The 22,077-nt window shown below is 50.8% G+C and overlaps 1 protein-coding gene across 1 annotated transcript in view; it reads right to left on the bottom strand.

The window, feature by feature from the left end:
- Window positions 1–7,442: 7,442 nt before the first annotated feature.
- Window positions 7,443–22,077, bottom strand: part of SCARA5 (scavenger receptor class A member 5) — a 136,300-nt gene continuing 121,665 nt past the window's right edge. The window contains exons 8-9 of the mRNA XM_077811450.1: window positions 16,485–16,679; window positions 7,443–7,579 (exon numbers count right to left, since the gene is read on the bottom strand). Of these exons, the coding sequence (XP_077667576.1) occupies window positions 7,443–7,579; window positions 16,485–16,679 (332 nt within the window). The remainder of the gene's footprint in view (window positions 7,580–16,484; window positions 16,680–22,077) is intronic.

A 22,077-nucleotide genomic window follows, 5' to 3' on the forward strand; every position in this document is an offset into this window, starting at 1 on the left:
CTCTGCCCCTCATTGGTTCCTCCAGCACTTGCACCAGGAAATTGTCCCCTACATTTTCCAAAAACTTCCTGGATTGTCTGTGCACTGCTGTATTGCTCTCCCAGCAGATATCAGGGTGATTGAAGTCTCCCATGAGAACCAGGGCCTGCGATCTAGTAGCTTCTGTGAGTTGCCGGACGAAAGTCTTGTCCACCTCATCCCCCTGGTCCGGTGGTCTATAGCAGACTCCCACCATGACATCACTCTTGTTGCTCACACTTCTAAACTTAATCCAGAGACTCTCAGGTTTTTCTGCAGTTTCGTACCGGAGCTCTGAGCAGTCATACTGCTCCCTTACCTACAGTGCAACTCCCCCACCTTTTCTGCCCTGCCTGTCCTTCCTGAACAGTTTATATCCATCCATGACAGTACTCCAGTCATGTGAGTTATCCCACCAAGACTCTGTTATTCCAATCACATCACAGGGTTGCCAATAGGGTTGCCAGTTCTGGTTGGAGATATTCCTGGAGCTGTCAGCACATGACAGACTCTTTAATTAAAGATTAATTTTTAATTCCTGGAGACTCCTGGAGGGTTGGCACCCTTAGCCAGGAACGGCACAGAGCCCTGGAGTGGGCTTGAGGCACTTGCTGCCATTCAGCGTGAAGAGTCATGCTCAGCGTTTAACCACCATGTCCCCAGAGCAGCCTCCCCAAGCTGCGGCCCCAGGGGCCTGCTGGGTCACGGCCTGTTGCTCAGACAGTTTGAATCGGGGGAGGGTGCAGGGGGGAGCCCCAGAAATGATTTGCAAGCTGAAGAAACCGCCTGCCAGGGCAAGGCGGAAGGAGCGCGACATGTGTCGCTGATCGCCAAACAGGCTGAGCGCGGGGATGTCATTTCAGAAAAATTTGGGGGAAGGGCAAAGTTGTGCCATAATCACTGATGGCCGGCACGGGACAGGGCTTGGAGCTCAGCTGCGGTCCAGGCTGTTGCTTCCTGTCCGGCCGGCAGGGAGAGGAGGGTGGCGTCAGAGGCCGCTCAAAACAGTCTGCTGCCCCCCAACCCCCAGACGCCTAGGGCAGCAGATTTGGCCCAGCCACCCTATAGCATGATGGAGGGGCAGCTGGGACAAATCTGTGGATGCCTAAAATTTGGGGGTGGGGAATGCCCTGCCCTGCCCCTTAGCATATTGTGCCCTGAGCGCAGTGTGACCTAATTACAGTGTTTAAGACTCTTCACCAGGAAAAAATACCAGGTATTAGAGGGCTTTCGGGGGCTGGTTTATACTGGGAACTGACCTGGGCGTACTACGGCTCGCAGGGGTGTGAAAAATCTGCACCCCACAAGAGATGGAGCTACGTCGAACCGATCCCCAGTATAGACCACGCTATATTCTTCCATCGGTCTAGCTCCCACCTTGCACGATTAACAACACTGACCGGAGAACCCCTCCTGTTAGCGAACACAGTGTCTCCGCTGAAGCACTCCAGCGGGAATGGTAGCAGGCCAAGCGTAGGCAAGCCTCGAGGCTCTTGGCAAAGGGCAGGCCAAGACCTACCAGCCGGAAGTGAAGCCAGGCACATTCGCGTTAGAAACAAGGCACAAATGTTTGGCAGTGAGGGTGATCAGCCATTGGAACGACCGGCCCAGGGAAGCGATGGATCCACCATCTCTTCCGAGCCAGACTGGCTGCCTCTCCGGGAGATGCTTTAGTCAAACACAAGTTATTGGGCTCAACGCAGGAGTCGCCGCCTGAAATTTGCTGGCCTGTGATCTATAGGCGGCCAGGTTAGATGATCTCATGGGCCCACCTGGTCTGAAACCCTCTGAATTGCTGAATGAAAAGCAAAGCGAAAAGTAAAACAACCCACCCACGGGAGCCTTTGGGGGAAGTAACATCAGTGCTTCAGAGCTATGTCAGCGGTTATATGCCTTACCCTGAAACAAACAGAGGAAATGTTTTGTCCCAGGGCCAAAAGAAGGAATCGATCAGCCCAGGAAACAATCGCTAACCGGGGGCATTACACTGTCTGGGTCCGTCTTCACTGTAGCTATTACTTGGGTGTTGCCCCAACCCTGCTCCCATCAGCACACAAAAGCCTCTCACACAGGTTCACTGGTGCTTCCACCCTGGGTTTGCTGGCCCGGCAGGGGGCGGGTGGGTTGGAGCCTGGTGCTGCTTTCCCGTCCGCTGGGAGCCTGCCTGCTTTCCGGTGAGGAGACAGGCTCAGCCTCTCCGGTGCTGCGAGTGCTCTGATGTCTTCCCACAATTCCCCCCGTGTGCCCTGAAGGACGGACAAGTTCTCCCATCAATCACTGGGAATAATCGTAGAGCGGCTCAGCTCCAGAAAGAGCTCCAGGACGCACCCTTCCCAAAGTCCTAGTGACACATACCGGGGAGTGCACGCCAGGGAGGACACTACCTCGGGTAGGGCTTGCAGTGTGGCTGCTAACACCCAGGCTGGGCTAAGCCAGGTGCTGATCACCAGGGGCCGGGCTAACTGTGCAGTGAGGACGTGCCCTCAGAGTCAGGGAAACCACTTAGCAGGCCCCTTGCCTGACGCGTGGTGCAGCTCTTCATGGTGATCCCCATTTAAAAATGCTGCACAAATGCTCCCCAGGCTGCCTCACCATTAACGAGAAGTAAACGGGGGCTTGGCACAAGCCCTGATCGGCCTCAGCATGGGCAGGGAACGACACCGAGCAGGTGAGAACTTCCTCGAGATGGCGAAAAGCCCAGTCCTGGCAGGGCTTCTCGTCGCTTCTCATTAGAGACTTATCCCAAATGTAGGAGGCATGTTGCAGACAAAGATGCAGGCACCGTCCCTGGCCCATCGCCTTACAGTGTAAATAAGAACAGGACCGAGGCCTGCTGGCAGAGCAGGATGGCGAAAAGGGTCCCACCATCCCAGCTACCAAAGAGGGGGGTTCCAAAGGGGATGGAGCTCGGCTGTTCTCAGTGGTGGCAGATGACAGAACGAGGAGCAATGGTCTCAAGTTGCAGTGTGGGAGGTCTAGGTTGGATATTAGGAAACACTATTTCACTAGGAGGGTGGTGAAGCACTGGAATGGGTTCCCTAGGGAGGTGGTGGGATCTCCATCCTTAGAGGTTTTTAAGGCCCGGCTTGACAAAGCCCTGGCTGGGATGATTTAGTTGGGGTTGGCCCTGCTTTGAGCAGGGGGTTGGACAAGATGGCCTCCTGAGGTCCCTTCCAACCCTGATATTCTATGATTCTGTGATCTCCTGGGGACAAAGAGAGAACTTCAGTCCCCAGGGCTGCGCCTCCCTCCCTGCCTGATGTATGCAGAGTTCTGGATTCCTTCTCAGAGCAGTGGGTTCTCTGCTCTCTGGCCCCTCGTTTTACCCTACAACCTATTCGCCCATCCCTGTTTTTTGCTGTCTTTGTCTGCCTGTAGCTGGCTGATCCTTGTTCTGCAGCCTGCCCTTCCTTATTTACTGTGTTGGGTAGAACTCCCCGCCCTCTCCATGCCTTACAGGGATTCAATAGGCCAACACCCGGTACCAGCTCTGGATTTACCGGGGATGAAATTCACCCCAGTCCAGCAGGTCGGCACATTCTCCAGGCATCACTCAGGACCCAGCAAGCAGTCAATGGTGTGTAGGCTGTCTGCAAACACTCAGCATAAGGGTGAATTGCACCCTGACACATCAAGAGCAGAGAAGATGGCACCTGATTAGATATTTCTTTGGCTGGAATTTGGTGCTGGAAAAAGCCCTCGGCACTGCTGCTCCTTCAGCACCGAGGAGTCCACTAGTGCAGCCACAGAATCAGGACCAGCATCGATGGCCCCCAGAGTGTCTTTGCCACTGAGATGAGTTTAATGTGTACAATAATTTCAGTTGTGATGGAGCGCCAAGCCCTGGCTCTGCGGAGTCTTGTCTGTGGTCGGATCTATGTCTATAGATACCCCAGCGACATATAGATATTTAATTGGCCCCTTGAATGTCTGAAGACAGCTGAGCGCTCATTCAATCTTTACAGCAAAAGTGTTCATCACCCTTGTGAAAGAGGCGAACACCGTAGAGTGAGATCCTCAGAGGGTGTAAAATACCATAAATCAAGACAGGAGGTCTCCTTCTAACAGCTCTGTCCTACCTCCTCCATGACGGCTGAGACAAGGGCAAGAACTACTGGGTGGAATTGTGTGACCTGTGTTTTGCAGAAGGTCATGGAGCCATAGGCTCCAAGGCCAGAAGGGGTCAGCGTGAGAGTCTAGTCTGACCTTCTGTATAGCACAGGCCAGTGACCTGCCCCACGATAATTCCTAGAGCAGAGATTTTAGAAAAACATCCAGTCTTGATTTAAACATTGTCCGTGATGGAGACCCCATCACGCCCTCTGGGAAACTGACCAGGTTAAACAGAAAGGTCAGTCTAGTACTTCAATGGTTTTCAACCTTTCTTCATTTTGAATGGTGGCGCGGACCCCTTTGGAAATCACAGACCTAGTCTGCGAACCCCCAGGGGTCCATGGACCAAGGTTAAAAACCGCTGAACTAGCTTGTCAGAATGAGCCTGTCTGGCTTTAGCATCTATGTGAACCGGTGACCGCCATGGAGTGACACCAAGGTACATCAGCTAAAACAGGCCCACGGGGTTTGGTGTGAAAGCCAAGACACAGAACTACTGTATTTAACTAGTGCCAGCACAAATGCTGGGAGGTACAATCACTTCTTTGCTACACGGAAATGTTTGCCAGGGCAAAACCACTGGGTGACTGATGCTGAAGTGGGACTTTAATCTCCCCACACTAGGCTGAACATGGGACCTAGTGTAGCACGGAGCATGGGCTAATTCCTCTCCCGCTTTTCTTCTGTAGGGCTCAGTTTCAGTGTTCAATTAAGAATCCTGGGGTGAAATCTGGACTCCATTGTACTCAATGGCAAAACTCCTCTCGACTTCAGAGGGAGCAAGATTTCACTCAGAGAACCCGAGAATGTGTCTCATTTCTCGCCTCTTTCCAAGGTTAGTCCAATCCTCACCTTTATAATGAACCAGTCACCACTGGGCTTGGCGCTGCTGGCGAGATCGACAGGTCAGTCTAGATGATCGGGTGGGTCCGTCTGGCCTGAAACTCTCTATCTCTATGATCATTGTATTTAGGATCCACGTCTTACGTCCCTCAATAGCCCCACGTGTTTTATTTCTCTAGATTACTAGGCAGATTGGAGGCCTGACCCAAAAGCCTACTGGAGTCAATGAGGGTCTTCCACTGATTTCAGTGGGCTTTGGCTCAGGCCCCCAGTGAATTAATGTCTGGTTCCATAGTGCACGGTTCTTAGGGAACATTTTGATGTCTGAAGCAGCTTCACAGAACTAACGTGAGAGGTCCCCACAAACCATCCCCCAGTGGTGAAACGGGGGAGGGGGCCGTGTGGTGTTGTGGTATGTGTCTGTGTGCACGGGTAAGGGCTCTGAATGTTACTGAGAGGTGGGTGGCTATGTTGCATGAGCACCCAGTGGTATATGTAGCCTCATCATGACGGAACCTAAGGATACGGGGTCAAAATCAGTAGCTTCTACTGACAAGAGCCATTGAATTACACGGAAGAAGACAGGATGATTCCGGATGCCCCGCCCGCTGCAGAACATTACAGAACATTAATCACATGTGGTACGTCAACTTGCTCTTACCATCGGATCCCAGCTCACTGCTCTGGTAAAGACAGGACCCATGCCGTCCCCCAAAGGGTCAGTGATGTCCTTATTCTTGTGTGCATGCTAGGCCCTTTTTGGAGGATGGAGAGTGGGGACTGCAAAGAAGCAATGTGTTTACTCACCTTCAGCTGGGAATAGAGATGCAATCTCACAAGCTTATCGTGAGCCCTTTCACCTGTAGGTCGCTGGTTTGAATCTGTCCTCTGCTAGCTATCGCCAGAAATTGTTGGCAGTTGTTGGCGGCCTACAGGAAAGGAGTGTGGGTGGTGTCTCTCCAGTTCCCACACTGAACTGGTGTCCATTCCACAAAGACCACCTTCCCAGTGGGCACGACTTAGCTGTGGGCCCGCCTCACTCCGATTGCTCATCAGAGTCACGGCCCTGATTTCAAAAACACAGGCGCGACATGAAGGTGAATCAGGCACCTTGTGGCAGTCCCAGCAGAGAGCCCATGGCCATAAAGACAAACGTATAACCCTGGGGTTAGCGGATGTTCCCATGCAGGCTAGAGATCAGCCGAGACCACACTGCGCTCAGCTGGAGCAGAGACCTTGGCTAAGGCTGACCTGAGAAGAGACGGTCCAGGCTTTAATAAGGTGAGCGGTACAAAGGGCTTGGTGTCTTTCTACATGGTTCTTTTACTGGGCTGCCAGCTCCTTTCAGCACAGCGACTATGGAATGGTCCATGAGGTCGTTTCCAGGCTGCCTGGCCACTGACCAGCCATGCTGTGGGACTGCCCTCCTTTGGGCGGGCACAGGATCACACGGCAAGGATGAGAGCCGCGTGGCAGCTGCGTGGCAAGCCGGCGAATGGCCGTACCGTGGCACGTAACGCTAGGCAGCTAATACAGCGGCTCAGCGTGTGAGAGTGTGTCTCCCCCGAGTGGCTGGTCACCACGTTTATCACAGCTTGCTACTTAACCAGCTCATGGAGTTACACCTTTAGCCGAAGCAACTCTGGTTTCTCTATGTATGTGGCCACGACTAGCTATAAAAAAAAGAGAGCAAGGTCAGATATAACTGGGCTGAAATAAACTGATGCACCCTCTGCACCCATCAGGTGTAACGAGTAAGGAATCTCTCTCAGCAACGGCTTCGCTTGCGTAGACTTTTGTGACTGGCGCCTGGCGACTCCCCGCGGGCCCCAGTCATCTGCCTTCTGCTTTCGACGGGGTGCAATGTGGGGAACTCGAGAAGAATAAAAAAAGACATTTATTTCTCAAATAAAATGTTTGAGGACGCATAGGCTGGGGCTGGTTCGCTGGCTTGCTAAAGCTAAACAGTAGACTACGTCTGTCTCCGGCCAGCCTAAGTGCAATCGCTCCTCGTCGTATATACCTTGGAGTCTGCACTGGTCTCACAGTCCAGTCCTACTAGCCCGCGGCAAGATGATGCATCTCAGCTGCTATTAAAATACCCATGTATATTACAGGGCTGGAGAAAGGAGAAGGGGTGGCTAGGGATAATGGGTCTGCAGCCTTAACTTTGGTCTAGAAGCGAGAGCAAGAGACGGACAAGGCAAGGAGCGGGAAGGCTACAGGAATTGCTAATATTACCCAGGAGAGTGGGGCACACGGGAGAGGAGTCACAGCAGATCAGAAGACAACAGACTCTGCAGTGAGCCCGGAGGCAAAAGGCAGACGCTCAGTCACCCTGGAGCAGGTGGCTGGGCTAAGGATATACGGGGTGGTTGCTGCAGCATTTCTCAGTGTGTCCCTCTCTCTCGGCACAGCCCCCTCCCAGTGGGATAATCTGGCTTCTCGCTGGCGGCTTGTCCTTGAGGTCACTGGGTGAGGCACTTCAATCCAGCGTCCTCGGCGTGGCCGCAGTTGCTCTTCCCCCAGCTGGAGAAGCTGCACTGAAACAGACTGTCCTCTGTGCCTTTGCAGGCAACGTCGTCCATCCAGATCCGACCGATACCTGAGGAAACATTGGGACAGCAACATTAGCTGCAATGCCAGGCTGCCTCCAGTAACAGCCTGGTCTTATTCTGGGATAATGCTTAAACCTCCAAACCCAGCAGCTTGCCTGCAGCAGCATCACAAAGCACTGGCCTGCAAAGATCGTGTCACCCACCACTGATAGGCAGCCACCTCTGAGAGATCACCACAGAGGGGAGAATTGGCAGGTTTGCTTCTTTCTGATGTACTAAGAGAGCCTGGATTGCCTTTTCAAAAGCTTTTTCCTGCTTCCTCTTTAAATTAAGAAGAACAGGAATGTCCAGAATGTGTGTGTTGGAGGGCTAGCTGACAGCCACAGGGATGGTCTAGATAATACTTAGCCCTGCGTTGAGTGCAGGGGACTGGACTAGATGACCTCTCGTGGTCCCTTCCAGTCCTATGATTCTATGTGCAATTGGAGCTAGCTAGGCCTTTAGTTAAAAGGGTAGGGCTGCTGTGTCTTTAACAAAGAGAGCTTTTCTCCATAGTGTTTGAGCTACATATGTGTTAAACAAAATCAAGCAAAAAGCAAAGAGTTGTTAATGGTCTGAATAAAAATCACTTCCCCTCTGAATTAATCAGCTTTCACTTCCACACTAGCCTCCCAGATCTCTAGTTATCCACAGAGTCTGTCAGGGTTTGAATTTGTAATGTAAAGAACAGGTAGGGAGACCCCCTTTAATGCTATTAACCAAGATGGTCAGGGATGCAACCCCATGCTCTGGATGTCCCTAAGCCTCTGACTGCCAGAACTGGGACTGGACAACAGGAGATGGATCACTCAATAAATTGCTCTGTTGTGTTCATTCCCTCTGAAGTACCTGGAACTGGCCACTGTTGGAAGACAGGACACTGGGCTAGATGGACCTTTGATCTGACCCAGTCTGGCTCTTTTTATGTTCTTATTTTATTTTGAAGGGCAAAAGTGAAACCTTTGGATCAGACCGGGGTCCGTCTAGTTCAATGTCCTGTCTCTGACAGTGATGGCACCAGAAGCTTCTGAAAAAAGAGCAAGAAATCCTGCAGAAGGCAAATGTGGAATAACCTTTCCCCTGTGAAGATCTCATCCTGATCCCTAATAGATATTGGCATAAACTCTGAAGCATGAGGTTTTATATCCCTTCCAAAATTTTGCTAGCATTAACTAGGATAGCTCGGAATAGTCTTATAACCTATTAAATGTCCAGTTTCTGTTTGTGTCTTGCTCAACATTCAACTCTGGGCCTCAACAACAAATCCAGTGGCAGTGAGTTCCACAGTCCAATTACGAGCTGTGTGAAACTCTAAGATGCAAACCATACTGGAACTGTGCTTAAACTCAAATTTCTCTAACTCTGAGAGTAAACCTACTGATGAGGCCAAGACACAAAGCTCTGCTATAAGGGACTCAGATCCAGGGTTTTTATGTTGACCAGGACTGAACAGATGACCTGACTATGATCTGATTCCCCACAGAATTCAGAGGTGTTCAGATCTGGCATTGTGCCTATGGCCCATCTCTCATTAAAATGAGAAGGATGAATTCCTCAGAGCCCCAGCATCTTTGGGAACAGAGAGAGTCCCAGAGAGGCTAGACTCTCCCTTGTCAGGGTTAAACACTCCTGCCTTGGTTGGTAACGAGATTATAAGAATGGCCATACTAGGTCAGACCAAAGGTCCATCTAGTCCAGTATCTTGTCTTCCAATTGTGGCCCAATGCCAGTTGCCCCAGAGGGAATGAACAGAACAGGAAATCATCAAATGATCCATCCCCTGTTGTTGATTCTGAGCTTCTGGAAAACAGAGGCTAGAGACACCATCCCTGCCCATCCCGGCTAATAGCCATTGATGGCCCTATGCTCCATGAACTTATCTAGTTCTTTTTGGAACCCTGTTATCGTCTTAGCCTTCACAACATCCTCTGGCAAATAGTTCCTTGGGTTGACTGTGCATTGTGTGAAAAAATACTTCCTTTTGTTTGTTTTAAACCTGCTGCCTACTAATTTCATTTGGTGGCCCCTAGTTCTTGTGTTATGAGAAGTAGTAAACAACACTTCCTTATTCACTTTCTCCACACCAGTCACGATTTTATAGACCTCCATCATATCACCCCTTAGTTGTCTCTTTTCCAATCTGAAAAGTCCCAGTCTTACTAATCTCTCCTCAGACGGAAGCTGTACCATACCCCTAATCATTTTTGTTGCCCTTTTCTGAACCTTTTCCAATTCCAATATCTCTTTTTTTGAGATGGGGAGACCACATCTGCATGCAGTATTCAAGATGTGGGTGTAACATGGATTTATACAGAGGCAATACGATATTTTCTGTTGTCTTATCTGTCACTTTTTTAATAATGCCCAACATTCTGTTGGCTTTTTTGACTGCCGCTGCACATTGAGTGGATGTTTTCAGAGAACTGTCCACAATGAGTCCAAGATCTCTTTCTTGAGTGGAATGGAACGGTGGGATGCGGGGTCCCACGCCCAAATGTTCCTTTGAGCTTGTATGTGTCAGGGCCTCTTGGCCCCCCATCCCTGGGAACAGGGCTGGACGGTATCAGAGGCAGCCTGGCAATGAGCCACATACCGTGTCGCGGGATCTGATTACAGAGCAGAGAGATCAAAACCACACTGGCGCCCAGCCTGGTTAAGCGCAAGAGAGCGAGCGTCACTTGCACTCATTTGCTTCTCTGTGACAGGCCTCCGACGCCCACATCCCGACGAACGCTGGGGACATTCAGACATGGGCCTCGACTTTGCTGCTGGGACCCATCTCGTCAAATTACGAGACTAATAGGTGCCAGCAGGTGCAGTGGGCATAGCCTCGGGAGCGTGAAATAAGTGACCGGCAAATAGGTAGGGGAATAAATAGACCATTCTTCCCTGCGCACATGTACCATGCTGGCCTGGCACATGTGTGCCTGTCTCCGTCTGGTGGCTGGACCCAGTGACTACACCAGCCCGATCCTGCTAGAGGCATTAGCTTCGGTCTCTTGGCACCGAAGAATAGACATTTCCTGACACGAAGACCCCGGAGACGACCACACGTGCTGGCAAGAAGGAAAAGCCCTCGCGGACCTTGCTGGCTGCCCAGCGTGGAGCGCCAGACACCGAGCTCAGGCCAAGCTCTTTGTCCGGCGCGGGGCAGGAGGGTCTGTTCACGCTGTAGTCACCCAGCAGGAGTCCTCTCAGAGAGGAGACTGCTGGGCTTTAGTTAGGGCGTTTGGAAAAACTTAAGTGTCGTCTCTCTCTCGGCCCAGCCTTCAGCTCGGAGGAACCGGCTCGCACGGGGCTCTAACCTGCCTGGCAAGGCCTCCGTGTTTGTCATTCTGTTTGCGATGCCCCTTGGCCCCCACAGGAGAGACTGAGAAGGAGCCATCTCGCCCTGAGCCCCAGCTTCTCCGAGAGCTGGAGGGGCGGGAGTCCCACGCGCAGAAAGCACAGCCTCGAGAGCTGGCTCGTCCGACCGGCACGTGAGCCTGGGCCACGGGGGCGCTGGCTGCAGGGGAGGGGTGGTGATGCCATGGCCACGGAGACGGTGGATGGTCTGGTCTTCCAGGGAATGTCTTCACAGCAAGCGGGAGCGAGCCTCCAAACCTGACGCAACAGACCCAGGCCCGTGCTACTGTGCTAAGAATGGCTGCAGAGACTGTGCGTTGAAGTTGCCATTTGGGTGGGAGCTCGGGCTGTGAGGTCTAGGAAGGGGGCGGGCTTCAGAGCCCATGACACATCCCGAACCACGACGTCTGAAGTCCCCAGCAGTCTAAAAAGGCTCTTCCTTGGCAGACAGTGCCGGGGACCTGGGGTTGGGACTGTCTCCCGTCCACCCCGGGAGGGAATCCATCGAGCTGAATTGATTTGATAATGTCAAAACATTTCGCTGCTGTCAGGAAAAACCGGTTCATTTGGACGTGGTCATTTTGTCTTATTTTTTTTACTTTTATATGAGAGTATCATATGAACTTCAGCAGCTATGGTGTGTGTTACGTTGGATATGATCGTATACTGTTTCAGAGTTCTCACAATGCAACGGCTTGATGTTTCTGAAACTGACAGTCCACTCTGTGAAGAATTCGGACATTTCGATTTTTCGTCCCAACTCAAAAGAAAAACAAATTTCAAAATGTCCGGCTTTCCTGGGGGACTGAAAGTCCATTGCCCGTCCAGCTCTGCTGAAGAGTCAGACCCATATCCGCCCCGATGGCACAGAGAGGCACAAAGCCCGGTGTGGCACATTGCTTCCTGGTAGATACCTCCCCAGGGGACCAGCTCCATCTGCCAGGGATCCATGCTGTCTTTCCACGTTGTGATTGGCTCTTGCTGTCTTTGTTCTTCTTGTAGATTTACCTCCCCCTGTTAAAGTGTGTTTCTGCTCAGAAAAGTGACTGTAAAAAAAAGAAAAAGAAACAGCGACCCTCTTCTTACTCAGCAGATCTGCTCCTCAGGAGCGTTCAGGGTCTGACCTGCTGACTCAAGCTGAGCAGACTTTACCAGCTAGTCATCCCATTGATTGCAAGGGGCAGTAAGGGCCCGATCCAAAGCCCATTGATAGGTTCCCAGACTTTGGATCAGGCCCTAAGGGACTACTCTAAGTGAGTAAGGGTAGCAGAATCAGAGAATCATAGACTATCAGGGTTGGAAGGGACCTCAGGAGGTCACCTAGTCCAACCCCTGCTCAAAGCAGGACCAATCCCCAACTAAATCAGGCCCTCAGTGCTAAGCTTGTACTCTGTTTTATTCCCATTTGCCCTGCAGAAGAGTGAGCCGCATTCTTTCCTGGCTCGCGCGTCATCAAGCGACTTGTTAACTGAGTCCTAATTGCGGACTCTTTCCAGCTGGACAGACCCCAGCTTGACTCAAAGATCCCGGGGCCGCATTCGCAGGGCTGGCGGTGAACAGGTCTGTACTTGGAAATGGAGCAGGTTTGATCCGGGGAACATGGAGACGCGAGAAAGACGGGCCCCTTCGATGCCATATCCATATCGTCACTTTACAGAGGAGAAACACACATCAAGGAAGGTCAGTTCAGACACCTCAGCAGAGGGACGCTGCCTCTTTAAGTGGCAAGTATGGTCTCTGACAACGCAGGCTGTTCAAGCCAAACACGCTAAGACACGAAATGTTTGGACGGCCTCAGTGGGGTTTTTCCTAGAATTAGGGGCCATGATGCGACTGTTCTTTTATTAAAACGGATCAGGGAAAACTTCCGCCAATTTCTTTGCCATTGTTTTATTCTCCCCGCCAAGAGGGAAGGGCAGCTGATAAAACCCCTTCTAAGAAAGGAAATGGACGGCATTAATGGGAGAGATGAGTTAGTTTTGGCCACAAAGTCACCTCTGGGCTAAAACAACAGATGGCTAGCGAGCGAGCTGTCCTTCTGCTCTGCATGGGTTTCAGGGCTTTACGATCGTGTCAAGAGGAAAAATTCCCTACGTGCCACAATAATCACTGTGAGTTTTGCCAGATGTTCGGGATTAGCTCCCCGCAGCTCGATTTGATAAATGACGATGGGCTGGGGTGCTTTGCTAGGGGGAAGCTGCAGGTGAGAGAGAGGTGGGGGCGAAAAGGATGGCAAAAGCAAGATGAATTGAGGTCCAATGGCCTGCATGCGTGCTTGGGGGGGTAGGAGCTCCTGGGCTCTCATCCTGTGACTTGTTCTGTCGCCTTGCCCAGGTCCCAGCTGTTTTGATTTCAGTGGGAGTTAGATGTCAATACCTTTCTTATCTGTAAAATGGGGATACTACTATTTACCTCCTCCCCAGGGTGTTACAGGGGTTGGCAAAATCCTGCTATCTTCTACTGCCTTAGTGCATGGGATACTTTCTGTGTTCTCCCTACATTTGCCACACCCTCACAAATAAAGAGACATGGGTCTGAGGCTGGAGAGAGTTACTGACGGAAGGAATCCAGAGGCACTTTTCAGTTTCCTAAGTGGATAATTGTTTAGTGCTCCTTATTTTGGGCCTTTGGCACAGACTGTGCCTGCTTTTAGGCCTGGGTCGGTTGGGAGCAATGAGCGGGGGCCGGAGATACCCTTCATGGGTCAAACCCTCAACTTCCAAAGTGGGTGGAAAGACTTCCACTGACTTCAGCAAGCCTTGGATCCAGCCCGTGGACCAGACCTCAGGCTGTGGAAAACAAACCCAGAACTCACAGTATTATTACAGCCGTAGCACCTACAGGCTCCAGCTAAGATCAAAGCCCCTTGTGCTAGCTGCTGCAACCCTCCTCCCCACTCCCCCCCCCAAGCGAGGGACAGTCCTTGCCCTAAATGGTTTACAATCTAAACAGGTGTGGTAGAAAGTGACTCGCCCAAGGTCACACAACAGGTCAGTGGCAGAGGCAGGAAAGGAGGCTGTGTTTTGGGAGGGCCAGCCCAGTGCTCTACCCATTGGGTGACGCTGCCTCTCTGTGTGCTTTCCCCTCTGTTTCACTTCATTTGTTCCAATGGCGGCTGAAAGCGCCACAGACCAAGCACTCCCTGCAATCTAATTTCCCACTTCGGCTGGGGGGGCTTAACAGCTAACCGGCTCTCGGATCTCACTCTGGCCTAAACACTGACACAGGAGACAGCCGCGTGGCTGGCTCCCTCCAAACCAGGGCTTTGCGTTTGCCAGCGGGCGAGCCCCAGCTGGTTACTGTTCCTGGTGGAAACCATTTCACGGCCTTTGTCTGTGGCAGGCCAGATACACGCTCGACTGGTCAAGAGATGGGGCGCCAGCCAGGAAGCAACACGATCTGGAGTTGCACGCCTGTGTTCCTCTGTGTGTGTGTGTACTGGAGTTATGGGGCTGTGCATAAGGGGCAACTGTGTCTATACAGGGTTGTGTTTATTGGAACTGATGCTGTGTATAGTATGTGTGTATAGGCAGGTTGTGGAATCCCCGTGACCGGGCGGCTTTTAAGCAGAGGCATGACAAACATCTGCCGGGGGTGGTCTGGGTTCACTTGGTCCTGCCTCTGTCCTTTCCATTTCTGTGGTATTGGGAGCAGAATCTGTATGTGTGTGGCAGGGGTTGTGCGTAGATGGGATTGTGTTGGTGGGTATGGGGGTAACTGTGTGTATGGGCTGTGTGTATATTGGGGGTGTTTTTGTCGGGGTGCAGAAGGTGTCATGTTTGGAGTGGATGTGGGAGTACGGGGCATGTATGCCTAGCAGCATGAACATCAGCACTGCTTGTGGGAGAGGAAGAGTAGCCTACTGGTTAGGGCACCAGCTGGGGACTTAGGTTCGATCCCTGGTGTGACCATTTAGCCACTCCGTGCCTCAGTTTCCCCATCCATCCAATGTGGATAATAGCACTGCCCTGCCTCACAGGGGTAGGCAGAGCTGATCGGCTGAAGGGCCCCTGCCCTGAGCTGTGGGAGAGTTGGATAAAACGGGATGTGGCTCAAAACCACCCCAGGCCTGAGTTTTGTGATTCACTGGCAAAGTGTTGCAAAATTAAACTGCCCTCTGGTTTTGCCCATCTCTGGAGCAGTGGTTTACGGATCCAGAAATGAGTATTTCAGTGTTTCCTTCTGACTATATTCTGCTTCTGCTCCAGATAAATGGGCAGGGTTTGTGGCTGGGCCTCTGCATATGGTAAAGGCTCTGAGAACATCCACATCCTGTGAGCAGTAGGCTCTATGTGGTTAGGCCTGACCACTCTATGGCAGAAGGTGGTGATTTTCAGAGGTGTCTATGGGAGTTTGGTAGCCCACGTGCACTGACAGATATTCAATTGGCGGCAGGCGCATCCACCTCCTCTGGGATCCACTGAAAATCCCAGTGCAACTGTCCCTCCTGCAAAGGGTCCTAAGGAACCTCAGCATCACAACGGAGGACTTGCTCCACAGAGACCATCTGAACGTCGACACATCAGTCCCGTAGGGGGCTGATCTCCAATCAAGAGCTCCCACAAGAAACCTGGTCAATTACACAACAGTCCAGCCAAGGCAGGCTACTGAGAGCTGATGCCAGGCTAGCTAATATTTCCTCTCCAAAACCTACTGATTTATTAGGTGTGAAAACCCACTAAACAGGAGGGTACATGTGGCTCATTTCTGCTAACGATCTATGTTGTTTTATAGAGCTGAGCTGGAGGTTTCTAGGACAAAGGTTGGGAAGAAAGAGGGGAAGCAGCAGCCAGTGTCGGCTTTCACCCAGCTTCCTCCGGCCCTTTCAGTGCTGGGAATGTCTCAGACACTCAATCCCCAGAGCACTTTTCCTAGGGCAGAGTTTTTCGACAGGCAGGGTTAGGGGGTATGCGTGAGAGAAAAGCAAGCGCCGGGGAAAGGGCTGGGCTGGAGAAGAGCCAGGGATCTGTTTTCACAGAAACCTTCAGGCAAACGTCAAAATATTTGCAGACACCCAAGGCCTGGGGTGAGGAAGGAGTGGGAGCCAACCCAAAATGACAACAGTTCAAACCACCAGAGTATCCCCTGTCCCTCTGGCACGGGACCCGCCGATGCTCGGCAGGCTTTATTTGGAGACAGGTTTGGTTTATTTTCTCCGTGGATTTCCTCCTGTGACTGGAAGCTCTTGGATGGCACATGGCCTCCCAGCTTGGGGATAGCAAAGCAAAGTAGCCTCAGGACTGAACGGCTCAGGAGATGGGGGCAGGAGGAGCCTTCAGGCTGCCACTGGGAATCTGGAGTGACTGAAAATTGGGCCGTTTCATGGCCTCTGCGCGGTGAGCGAAGGACAGTCCTGGACAGCTCATAGCTATCGCTGTCACTGGCAGCCTCGGTAGAGAAGCCAAGAGCTGCATGGACCGTGGAGATGAAACTCCCCTTAGTGGTGGCGGCTGCCGGTCAGGGTGAGGCACGCTGGCAGGGCCTGGTAGCCATGTCCAGTGCTGCCCCTGGCCTCTAGCTGAGGGGAGGAGGCCCCCACGCTGGGCGGCGGACAGTTCGCTATCTTACCTTGCCCGAACTTAGCCATCCTGTACACCTCCTCGGCGCCTCGGAAACCCAGCATCCTGCAGGCCACGTCGCCGTCCTTTTTGTCCCAGCTGTCGTCGCACACCGTCCCCCAGTGCCGGTCGTGGAACACCTCCACCCGCCCCTCGTGGGGGACGGAGCCGTTCACCAGCCGGATCAGCTCCTCCTCGACGGCGGCTGTCGGGAAGAGAGACACGCAGAGCAGATGGTGACTGTCTCCTTTGGGGCCATCCCTCCCTACAGAGAGTGCCAGGAGCTCTTCCAAGCACCCCTCTCAACCTCCCCCCTGTTCTTACCCGCCCCAGACCAGAGCACCCCGGTCCTTCCAGCCCCCTGCAGCTTACAGCACTCATAGTACCAAGTACACTGTCTGGCACAGCCTCCGCTGGGGGACCAAAGCCTGCTCCTATCAACTTGATCCTTCTCCCACTCAACTCAATGGCCTTGACCTCCGCGGTGCATCTGTCTGGCTCTGTGTAATCAATCAAGAGTGGAACGCCGGTTCCACTGAAGTCAAAGACAGAACTTCCAACCACTTTAATGGGGTCTTTTCCCTTTTCTTTTCCCCCCTCTCCCTGCCTCCACTCCCTCTCTCTGACTCCTTTCCTCTCCCACTCCCATTGGATATGACCTTCCTTCTCTTTCGGGAGGGGAGAAGCCTGGGGCCACTGCAGCTTATTTGGCCGGGGAAAGACTGAGGAACACACACAGCGGAGAAATCAGGCCAAAGAGGAGACAACCTTAAGCAAAGCCTCCTGCAGCGCTAAAATAAGTTGAAATAAACACTCCCCGAATCCCATTATCTGGGATTAGATATGAATTGGATCTGGATGACAGAAGAGAGGCTCTGGACGGCTGGATTCGCTCTGTGACTGTCTCATCCACATTCGATTCTGAGGTTGCAATTAGTGGGTCCCGGAAAGAAGGAAAGGGAGGTTTTTTTGCTTTTAAATCACAGCTGGTTAGTTTTTTTCATTTGAAACCTTCCTTTTTTCAGCGTAAAGCCAGCTTTGTCAAAATGGACATTTCTACTGGAAATTCTGACAGCTCTGGGGGGGGCGGGGTTTACTGAAAAAGGGATTTAAAAAAAAAAAGTCATTTTTCCCGCCAAAACCATTTTCAGATTCCAAGTTTTCAGTAAAGATTGGACCATTGTGCCCAACTGGCCTACTTCTTTTAGTGTTCTGGTCGCAAGAAACCCCTGATAAATATGCAAAAATGTTCAAATTCCCAAAACTCCTTTTTTTTCAGTTTCCCAGTTTCCAGTGGAAAACCGGGGGAAAAATATAGAAAAAATGAGATGAGAGCAGTGCGGAGTATTTAGCTGTCGTCAATTTTTTTCAAAGGAAACCAGTTCCAAGCCCGCCCTAATTTGCACGGCTACACAACCCTCACTCACCCACTGTCTCCCTCATGTGGCCGGGCCCCACAGCGGGTATTGAACCTGCCAATGGCTTTGCACTAACACAGCTGGCTCATTTAGCTCTGGTATTACAGACTCATGATTTTCGATCCAGAGATCCTCAGTGGAATCCCTAGTGCGTCCCGAGTGCCGGTGACCCATGCAAGGGTGTTGTGTTAAATGGCCACATTTCCACGAATGTAGACGTCATAGGCCAGAGGAGGAGGGGTTGGAGATGCTCAAATAAATTGGTTCGTCTCTAAGGTGCCACAAGTCCTCCTGTTCCTTTTGCGACTACAGACTAACACGGCTGCTGCTCTGAAACCTGTCATAGGCCAGTGAGACTCAAGCCTCAGTGGTTCAGGAGACAAATTAGTGATCAGCATTCCCCAAAAGAGCCGCAGTTGTATTAATTCATTGTTTCATTTACTATAGTGCGATATAGTCATGTCGCAGGACAAGGAAATATTTAGGTTTTGCAGATATAGTAGTCTCACAGCAAAATGACTAAGTATTATTATTTTATCAACTACAATTGGTCACTATCATAGTAAAAACATCCCGATTGGTTAATAACGTAGACTGGTTAATAATTCAGTCACACCGTGTTTTAATATCTTGTGCTGCAAAGAGCCACAGGAGACACATTAAAGAGCCACTTGCAGCTCCCGAGCCTCAGTCGGAGTATCACTGAGGTAGGCAGTGAAGGGTCTCCCAGCACCAAACAAGTGGCCCCCGCCGTAAGCGACCATTTGAAAGTAGCCCCAAAGGTTCCAACCCCAATTTTTTTTGACACCTCGTTAAGATCCACCTGGACTAAGTCTCCACCTTTTTGCGGGTCCCTTGGGGTGTGGCTTAAGACATGTTTTCCTGTAAAGCACCATTGTGAGCAGGCAGAAGAGGGGAACCGGTCCAGGGATTGCTGCCTTTGCATTATGTCCAGGTCAGGTGGTGAATCTGAGAGCAGGCAGGAGAGATGCATAAGATTCAGCAGTGCTGGGTTGGCTGGGGCTTGTGCCAAAGCTGGTGGTGGTTTTGCGCTCCTGGGTTTGTACCCTTTCCCATGTCACTTTGAGTTGACCCCACAAGAACCAAGAAAATACATTTGACAGAGCCAGGGATGACCCATACCTGACAACAGTGGGGAGGGCGCAGGGGGAGGGCAGATGCTTCAGCAGATGTTACGGAGCATGCTCAGTCCATGGGAGCATGCTCAGTACAAGCCAAGCAGCAAATCTGGGTGGAGGCGGGGCACGTGACCCGCCGCGTATCCCCCCACATGTCACCTCTGGACAGAGCCATGTTCCACCTGGTTTTGCACTAAAACCGTGATCTCCCCCTGGTTTTGACATGAGACCATTGACTGACTCTAGGGTCCACTGGAAACTGGGCTCAAATTCACTCAAATTAAGAATCTCTGAGAACCTTTTGCTACACCTGGGCTGAGTTTCAGGTATGTAACAATGCCTGGAAACAGGGAAGTTTCAATATGGCTTTTGATTCCATTGCAAGCATCCCACCTTGCTGGAGATATAGAAGGACACAGTCTCCAATTTCTGACAGGCTCAGAGGGGTTGGGATCTGACCAGGAGCACCGGAAGCTCCCTAGAAGTGGAGCGGCCACTGATGTCTGAACCATGGACCTGCCCTCGCTTAGCACCTTCCTCCGAGGCTCTGCCCCCGCTTGCTCCTCTCTGCCCCTTTCTCCCATCGCTCACCCTTAAGGCATGTAAAAAGTGATAGGGCCATGGCCCCTGACCCCCCCCACCCCGTTCCAGCACCCTTGGATCTGACCATTTAGAAATGCTCAAATTACACTAGTTGCTCTCTCTCAATATAAAGGGTACATAATAATGTTGTTGTGTGGCACAGATATTTCACTGGTCTGAGTGCGGGATGGCAACATTAACTGGACAGTTGGTCTGAATTCAACAAGATGAAATTCAGTTTAGATCAGCGCCTAAGTACTTCACCTAGGAAGGAAAAAATAACCAAATGCACAATCACAAAATGGGGAATAACTGGCTAGGTGGTAAAACTCCTGAAGAGGATCAGGGAATATAGTGGATCAGAAATTGAATATAAGTCAGTGTGATGCAGCTGAAAAAAATGAGGCTAATATACTGGGGTGTATGAACAGAAGTGGTGTATGTAAGACACGGGAGGTAATTATCCCACTCTACTCAGCACTGGGGAGGCCTCAGCTGGAGCACTGTGTCCAGTTCTGGGTGCCGGACTTTGGGAAAGAAGTGGACAAATTGGAGAGAGGCCAGAGGAGAGCAACAAAAATGAGCAAAGGTTTAGAAAACCTGACCTGTGAGGAGAGGTTAAAAAAATGCTGGGCTTGTTTAGTCTTGAGAAAAGGCGAGTCAGGGGGACCTGAGAACCGTCTGCACATATGTGAAGGGCTGTTGTAAAGAAGATGGGGATCAGTTGTTCTCCACGGCCACGGAAGGTAGGGCAAGAAGGAATGGGCTTAATCTGCAGCCAGGGAGATTTAGATATTAGGGAAAATGCTCTAACTCAGAGGGGAGTTAAGTTCTGGACTAGCCTTCCAAGAGAGGTTGTGGAAACCCCGTCATTGGAGGTTTTTAAGAACAGGCAGGACAAACACCTGTCAGGGATGGTCTAGGTTTACTTGGTCCTGCCTCAGCACAGGGAGCTGGCCTCGATGACCTCTCGAGGTCCCTTTCAGCCCGACATTTCTCTGATTGCTCATGAGTGGAGAAGCCACAAGTGAATTATGCAAATCATCCCAAAGGTGTGCTGCTGAATGGTCTTTTGCAATTGGGTATGGGATTCTTCATCACTTCCTGCCCTAAATTGCTGTGCATAGCTAAACAGCTGCTGCGTTCCACCCCAGAGGTGGTGGCATTTAGGTACTGGGTGAAGTGACTCTTCTGTATCCAACATTTTGTTGTTATTGTGGTCACAGCTTAAAGCTTCCAGGTAATCAGCTCAATCCAGTCCAAATTTGGTATCACATTCAACACTGATGTACCCTGCCAGCCAACAAATCCAAATTCCCAACTCCCTGATCCAAATGGGCTGACCCCTCTAAACTAGCAGCAGCTGGACTGTGCCAGAGAAACCCAAGATATGAACCTTCTGAACGCTCCCCTTTGGCCTAAACCTCCAAGTCTCAGGCTGAGACTGGAAGCGACGTGTCACGAATGTACAGACTCCAAAGTCGTACGCCCATGTGACCCCTACCCACTAAGCTGTAACAGATTGCTAAACTGTATTATACAGCCCAGCCACGAGGAGGCGCTGTGTATGAATGACCTTACTTAAACTAACTTCAGCCGTACCAGGCAGAGCATTAAAGAATCTGATGATGAACACATCTGGTGTGTATAAGCAAGCTCTGTAGCCAATCCTTATCTGGGACAGGAGCATGACATGGAGTCAGGCATAAACTAAGAACAGAAGCAGAAGGAATACAGCAACACAGGCTGCACAATCTCATCAACATGTCGCTCTTCAATGCCCCAGAGAATTTCAGCTTTGACAGACCTTCCCAAGGGACAGACTGGAAACAAGATTTCGCAAGATTTCACATTGCAAACGAGCTCCACACAGAAACTGGAGAGACAAGGGTATCTTCTCTAATTTATGCTCTGCTCGCTTCCCCATAGCATATCTTTCAATTAGGGCTGTCAAGTGATTAAAAAAATTAATCGCGATTAATTGCACGGTTAAACAATAATAGAATACCATTTATTTAAACATTTTTGGATGTTTTTTACATTTTCAATTATATTGGTTTCAGTTACAACACGGAATACAAAGTGTACAGTGCTCACTTTATATTCATTTTTTATTATAAATATTTGCACCGTAAAAAATAAAAAAAATAGTATTTTTCAATTTACTTAATACAAGTACTGCAGAGCAATCTCTTTATCATGAAAGTTGAACTTAAAATGTAGAATTATGTACAAAAAAACTGTATTCAAAAATAAAACAATATAAAACTTTAGAGCTTAAAAGTCCAATCAGTGCTACTTCTTGTTCAGCCAATCGCTCAGACAAAAAAGTTTGTTTACATTTTCAGAAGATGCTGCTGCCTGCTTCTTGTTTACAATGTCACCTGAAAGTGAGAACAGGCGTTCGCAGGGCACTGTTGTAGCCGGCGTCAGAAGATATTTACATGCCAGATGCACTATAGAT

Source organism: Eretmochelys imbricata, chromosome 3 (genome assembly GCF_965152235.1).
Source record: "Eretmochelys imbricata isolate rEreImb1 chromosome 3, rEreImb1.hap1, whole genome shotgun sequence".
Classification (NCBI taxonomy): Eukaryota; Metazoa; Chordata; order Testudines; family Cheloniidae; genus Eretmochelys; species Eretmochelys imbricata.